This window comes from Buceros rhinoceros, unplaced genomic scaffold (genome assembly GCF_000710305.1).
Source record: "Buceros rhinoceros silvestris isolate BGI_N320 unplaced genomic scaffold, ASM71030v1 scaffold10771, whole genome shotgun sequence".
Classification (NCBI taxonomy): Eukaryota; Metazoa; Chordata; class Aves; order Bucerotiformes; family Bucerotidae; genus Buceros; species Buceros rhinoceros.
Window position 1 is genome coordinate 139,556 of NW_010392527.1, and position 7,172 is coordinate 146,727.

Here is a 7,172-nt window from a genome sequence, read left to right on the forward strand (position 1 = left end):
GCAGGAATTACCCGCTAAAAACTGCTGAGTATCAAAGAGCTTGCATGTTTGGTCCCGCTCCAGCTTGTTGGGTCTGTCGCTGCAGAGCGCCAAAGGCCCGTCCCAGTAGATCCTGCTTTGGCAAAGTCTCTTGGCGTAGAGGCCATCAGGTGCCATCCACAGTATTACTCCTCGTTCCAGGTGGTTCAGTAGTTTTTCTATGTTCTTCCGCTGGCCGTTATCCTCTGGATAAGGGAAGATAACTTGCTCCAGGCTACTGACTTCGTAACTTTGGCCATGGGATATCCTACAACCTTCAGGACTAGTAGTTGTCACCTCCTTTACCAGTATTTCACGGTAATATAAGCAGATGTGGAGTCGACAATCTACAAGGAGGGGAAAAAAAAAAAGAATCACTGTGATACATTAGCATGAATGTTTTACGTTTCAGATCTGTACTAAGACCAAGAGTCAAGTTTGCATGGGATTTCTGAGTCTGGTGGTCACCATTCAGAAGACAGGCTCACATTAGCAAAAATTGAATAAGGAATATAAATACTAAAATTTTGGGGGTATGGCAGCATTAATGCTCTCTTTTTATTATAAGGGCTACTGATGTGGGAATTCGGTAGGATCTAACATCCCACAAACGTCACATGTCCGTTTCAAAGGAAAAGTCTGCACACAAAAAGTTGTTGTTCATCACATTTTTCAAGTTCACGTCACAATTAAACCCACTGGCTCAGCACACTTCCTCAGATTTAATCGGGAAGTAGTTGTGTTTCTCCCAAGATTTTGTATAAAAGAGGCTTCTGCGCAGGGGACCTGCAGACTTGCACTCAGCTGCCTGAAGAGAAGCAACTGCCGGCTCCAGCTCCAACAGGACTGTACCCCAAATCCCCAGCCTTACTTTCAAATGGCCATTTGGTCAACCTGGCTTGCCCCTAGAGAACTCACAGAGCACTGACTGTATCTGTATACAATGCATGTATGTGTGTGTGTATAACATATTTATGTATGCACACACACACGTATATATATACACACATACAGACCCTGATTCAGGAGAACAATCTTGTTCAAGAAACCTGCCAAGCATCATGTTATAGGTTTATCCATAATTTCCATGACAAGCATATTCCCACACCACTTCCAGAGCTATTCAGAAAGTCCCCCAGCACCCAGATGTCTGCAAACCTGGCTGAAATAACTTCACTTTCCCAAAGGCCTTTTTTTCACCCGGAATAATGAAGCAGAGCAAAGCCAGATGGCACTAGCAGAAGCACAGCAAGGTACCCAGGTAACACCAGCTTCTGTGGGGGCTCCTCCCAAATGGAAAACTGCAGTAAAAGCCACTGACCCCCCAAAATTCCCAAACTCCCCCGAGAAGGCCTCATTTGGTGGCTCACCGAAGCAAGCCAGCACTAATACTGCGAGCCAGTGAAGCACTTCCACTAAATTTAACCACCTCCATCCCTTGGAGCTGGGGCTACAAGTGTTTAATTATCCTGGAAAATAGAGGCTTAAGCCCATACACTGAATTCATTCATTAAGGAGGTTTCTTTTTTTTTTTTCTCTTCTTTTTAATTTTCATCAGAATCTAGAGACGGTGCCAGGGCAAGTGAGAAGTAGCAGTCTCTTGTCAAGCTCCCCATAAAGCCCAGGAGGTTATGGACCTTACCTGACAGCGCGAGGGCTTCACCAGACCTTATGCTTGGCTCAATCGGGATGCCAGGAGTCTGGGACTCAGGAGGGGCACAAGCATAAAAGGTTCCTGTCACCTGACAACCTGTTTTCACAAACAAAAGTTGGTGACAGCTGCCTAAATCCTTAAAGAAAAGCTCAGGCGGAGATCACAGCAATGCAAAAGCGAGTTTTTTCTGGGCCCAACCAGGAATTATCCCTCTTCCCCTCTTCTTCTTAAACAGGTCCTATTTCCCAATTATTCCAGGTATGCCAATTCTACCAACCGTTCCATATGTTATTTGGGCTGTATTTTTATTTGGGACTGCATGAAATGCTCCCTTAGCATTTCAGTACTTCCCCTAGTCCTTTTTCCTTACCTAAAATGTTATTCTATTACAGAAATAACTTACATTTTAACTAGACTACAGTGCCCTTACAAGTTGCCTGTGTAAAACAACCCATTTCATATAAGTCATTTTACCAAAGAAGGGTATCACAATAAAGCTGGCATTAGCACTGTTTAAAAAGTAGGTAGAGAAAACTACGCAGCAGGGGATTATTGGGGTTTTATTACCAGGACTACTACAAGACTCTTCCGAGAGATGCCTTTCAGTAAGTGGATTATAACACAGGCAGTTGGTATTTTCCTCTGTTTCTTAAAGCCAATAAAAGTCTTTGGAGGATGATGCAAGTGACTTGCAGACAAGCGCACGCTACCTTTCCCAATGGAGGAACCTACCACGATCAGGAGCTGGAGCGATGCAGACACAAAACACCCACGTCTGGACATGCGTTAGTGACCAACGAGAAACCCAATACCCACCACTAGCAACCGTCTGCAAATTCAGCAAAGGGTCCAAACGTGTTCAACTGCTGCAGAAGATGTACTTTACGACAGAGTTCATCCAGCTACCTTAATTTTTTATTGGCAAATAGCTCAACTTAAAGCAAATGACTTTGCCTAAGAATTCCAAAATACTACCAGCACAAGTTGCTGTGCACTGGGCCTTTTAGCAGACCCAAAGATTTCTCTGCCCCGAAAGCTCTCCTCTGAACACATAGCATCTGCTCCAAGCAGTCTTTTCTCACTTCCCATCCTTTCCTGCCTTTCTGAACCAGCTGCTTCTCCTCACAAAGCAAATGCCTGTGTCCTCAGGTGAGTTATCCTGCCAGGCTCAGGGCCTGCGGCACACGGCTCCCTTTCTCTTATGTTTTATCCCCTATGGGCTTCAACGTTGCCTGTTTTCACTATTCAGGGTTTTTTCTAAGGATGCAGAGCTTGGAAAGCCATGATTATGTTAGGCTCTGGTGCTGTGAGATCTTCAGAGAAGGGAACATCCCTTTGTTTTGTTTCTGCTGCGGCAGCCCCAAGAGAGACTCAGTCCATGACAAGTTGTCCCATTGCCACAGCACTAAACTAAAGTAATAATTTCAGCTCTTCTCTTGGGAGAATAATGCCATTCCAATCCACAAGGCTGGAGGCAAAACCTCATTGATGTGTGCCCCAAACGGTCCAAAATCAGAAAGCAAAGCTAGAGAACACATGTTCCCATTTGGGGGGTTTTGGAGGGGTTGGTTCCCTTCTTATTGCTCAGGGCTTTTGAGAGAGCTGAGGACTTCTGGGGGCTGACTTGTGTCAACTCAGAGGACTGCATAACTCACACCCTGCTCATATGGTGGCAGTGAAAGCAAGAGCCAGGACAAAGGCTCTTGCCATGGGCCCCGTGGCTCTCTTTGAAGGGAGCCCAGCACTCCTCTCTGGCCACTTCTGTTAATTCCAATCAAAGCCACGAATAAGAAATCTGAAGTCTGCAGTCCTGCTAGGTGACCAACCTCAGCGAGGAACCCCAAACAGGAATGTCTTACCGTTTTCACAGCCAGGCCCTTGCCAGTGATGGCTGCGAGCTGCAAAGGGGACACTGGCGCACTGGTAGGGGATGTCGGGATGCGGCTGCTCCGGAGCAAACTCCCTCCAGTTCCGTTCGTGTGGCACCATGTAATTCGGTACCTATTCGATTTAATTAGTTATTCTTTTACTCGGCAGATGTCAAAACTAATGCTATGTACTGCATCAGCTTTCACATCTCAGCTCCTTGTTTCTCTCTGCCAAAGCCAGTGGAGGTCTAAGCACTGCCTAGGCTATGCAAATGGCACTTGGCCACCACCACCAATGAGGCTTTCAAATGAACTTCTCACCACTGGTGTAAATAACAAGCAGGATGGAATAACAAAAGGCAGTCAAAGCATTGCTGGTAAATGTCTGCTTGGAAGAGCAAGGCTTCATTGGGTGCTTGCATTCTGGCATCCACAGAACGGCAGTGCACTAGTATCTGTCATCCGACAGAAAAGAGCCGTTACTCGGGAACAAACAACGCCAAGGGAAATCAACTGCCCTGTGGCCTCGTATGACATTAGAAAAGTTGCTTCTTGATTTCTCAGTTTTCGTAATAAAGTTTCTTCCCAGGGAGAACTAGTGAGTTATGCCAGCAAAGACAGGACATAGCACATAGCGCAGCACTGACACTGCTCAATGTACAACCACCAGGCAAAAAGCATAACCAATGTCATACCTGAGATGGTAGTGAAGAGTAAGGAGATGTTATTGGAAAGGGATGGTTCATCATCAGTGGTTGCTCGTCCATGCTGATCTGTTTTGCACCTATGTTCACCAGAGGGATGAAAAAAAGTGATGTCAACCATATCTGAAGGAAATCTGAAATTGGCACATTGAAGACAAGTCCACGCAAGCTGCCTTTGAACAAGCAGGGGACTAAAATGCCCTCCAGTACCCATCTGGGACACGATTCCCAGCTCTCCCTTGCAGGCAGCTCCAGGAGGCAGTCTGTCCTGATGGGCTCTCCAGTGCCCTCCAAGGAAAGTGCTGCCCAGTCATCACACCCACTGTGCCACAATGCCCTCCCCAGGCCTTGCCAAGCCTTTGCCTCCCGTGAGCCCTGCCTGGTGCCAGGGCTTCTTGGAGAGCAGGCACTGGCCCCAGCCTCTGCCCAGGGAGCTGCACACTGGATATCCCGCGTTCCCTCCCACAGCAGTTACCTACTGTCCGGCTCAAAACACTTCTGCTCTTCCCTGTATGCTAAAGCTAGATCCAGCAAGCAATTTTTTTTTTTTTTTGCCTGTCCCTTGAGCTGCTTGCTTGGCTCTCACTACACAGAACTGGCAAGTAGGCTCCAGCTAAAGAAGCAATTCCTCCAGCGACATGCAGGGCGCCTGTCTGCATCTTCCGCAAGGGCTCACTTTCAACGCTCTGACTCAAACACCAGCAATTCTCCCACAGACGCAGCCTCTTAAGCCATCAGAACAAGCTGCACTTCAGCCCTGTGTTTTCGCTCCTTAAAAGACTTTAAAAGACTGCAAGGCCATTCCAGAAAAGTGTGCCTCAGTCCTCGTACGCTTACAATGAGACATATTCACACTCTTTTACGCAGGGAATTTGAGGTGCTTTACCTTTTTTAGCTCCTTCTGGCACTATTCTATACACTTTATAGGGATCTGAGATGTCCAGCTGGCTCCTCTCCACCAGTTCTTCAAAGTCATTGCTCTTGTTCAAAGCACACCTTAATCTTGTCTTCCAGGTAGGGGGATCTGGTTTATCAATGCCCTCTCTGAACTTCCCTTTGAAAAGAGCCCAAGCCTGGAAACATTTCAGATAATCAAAAGAACAAGGAAAAAATGGGGAAAAAAAGAAGAAAAAGAATCAGCTACAAGGTACAGGTCCACAATGCTTGAAACAGCATATACGTGTGTACTTAATACGTGCATGAATTTACTCCCTATGGGTTTAGGCTGAAAAAAAACCCAGCACGGTAAGGTACGAAAAACAGTTTAGCAGGCACAAGAAAGGGGGAAAAATGATCCAAGACGAGTGTGGGAATAGATGTGCTTCAGTCCCACAAGCATTTAGCTCCACACAGAGAAGAGGGAAGGGGCAGGTGGTCTCATCCCGCAAACACAGGGGACACCAAGCCAGGGCCACCAGCCAGGCAGCCAGTGGCAACGGGCAACCTGCAGAGCAGGTGGGATGGTGAGGGGTCACCACAGAGTCTTCAGGCATCCCTCCTGACCCAGCTGTGTCCCACAGCCCCGACCCCTGGACAAGCCCTACCTTGAAGAGCGCGGCGTCCTCCTCGCGGTTGTAGTCCTGCTTGCCAGCGTGCTTCCAAGGGATGCGGAAGATGCTCTTCTCATCGTTCTCCCACACCAGCCCCGGGTACTTGCCGCTGTCTATCTGTTCGATCAGCCACTGGCGGAGTTTCCCATTGCCACAGCTCACCGAGTTCATCCCGCACTCACCCGGCTCCAAGTTCATGCCACTCGTGTCAGCGGTTGGGTGTGGGGCGTTTGGGGTGCCTCACCGAGCCCACCTCTCCACACACACCCAAGCACCAGCTCTCGGGGGGGCTGTGGAAAAGGAGGAGAGGAAAACCCACAGGTCAGGTGTTGGCTGAAGCCCCAGTGTAGAGCTCCACCAGCAGTCCTCGGTCCCTGCTGCCACATGTATCATGCCTAAAGCAGCTACAGCATGCAGGGAGGCCCCGGGGGAGGCCAGGAAACACGGTACAGAGCCTCAGGAAATGGGGCACAGCCCCCCACAGCCCTCCCCAGGCACTGCTCATGCTGCAGACTTCGACAGACTTCCCCCTGTCCCGACACTGTTTTGCATGAACATACATGGGTTGTTGAAATTTTCATTGCAAGTGACTGAACAGACAAAACCCTCGTCCTGCTCAGAGTTCAACAGGGTTTTAACCTCTTAACCAAAAAAGAAAAAAATGCATTAAAATGTATTTGCATATGACAGTGCACATAAGTAATGTTAGGCACCTGCACACAACTTGGAGAGCTTCACGTGCAGTCACGATCTATATGGCACCTAACTGTAACTCCAAAGTAGTTTTCACAAGCTCAAGCAAGACCCATTTGAACACATTATGTCCTACATACACCTACCCCTTCAACTGCTCCCCGCACACGTACACCGTAACATTTAAATCTATACATTGCGGATACCTAGAAGTGGAGAGTCACCAACTCACGGAGCCTGGCATAAGGGCACAGTCCCCTGGGACGCGGGAGCAGCCAGCCACCCTGAGCCCTCGCTACACGCAGAGGAGCGCACACGCACTGCCAGAGCTGCGTCTCTGCAGCGACGGGCACTCACTGGAAAGGTCCTAACGTGAGGAAACAGCCACCAGTGGTGGGGACCTGGCGTCGGGTTTGTCTCTCCAACCTGAAAAAGTGCTTGAATGCCCAAAAGCTCAGTTTGGTGGGTTTCTTTTTCTCCCCATTACATCTAGTAAGAAAGTGATCCCTCTCCCAGTCTTTGCCTCGACACACAGCGAGCCTTTCAGAGACCCTTGCCAGACCGGTGCACATTACTGCGGACAGACGGGCAGCTCTACACCCCTTACAGCCCTCCTCAGGCGGCAGCACGTCCCCGGACACCAAACCCGATCCCCCAGCTTCTCCCCTGGGCATGGTACGCCTGG

The 7,172-nt window shown here is 48.7% G+C and overlaps 1 protein-coding gene across 1 annotated transcript in view; it reads right to left on the reverse strand.

Moving 5' to 3' along the window:
• Positions 1-6,089, reverse strand: part of IRF4 (interferon regulatory factor 4) — a 12,165-nt gene extending 6,076 nt beyond the window's left edge. The window contains exons 1-6 of the mRNA XM_010144522.1: positions 5,789-6,089; positions 5,131-5,317; positions 4,236-4,324; positions 3,532-3,673; positions 1,661-1,768; positions 12-365 (exon numbers count right to left, since the gene is read on the reverse strand). Of these exons, the coding sequence (XP_010142824.1) occupies positions 12-365; positions 1,661-1,768; positions 3,532-3,673; positions 4,236-4,324; positions 5,131-5,317; positions 5,789-5,992 (1,084 nt within the window). The 5' untranslated portion in view covers positions 5,993-6,089. The remainder of the gene's footprint in view (positions 1-11; positions 366-1,660; positions 1,769-3,531; positions 3,674-4,235; positions 4,325-5,130; positions 5,318-5,788) is intronic.
• Between the last annotated feature and the right edge of the window lie 1,083 nt (positions 6,090-7,172).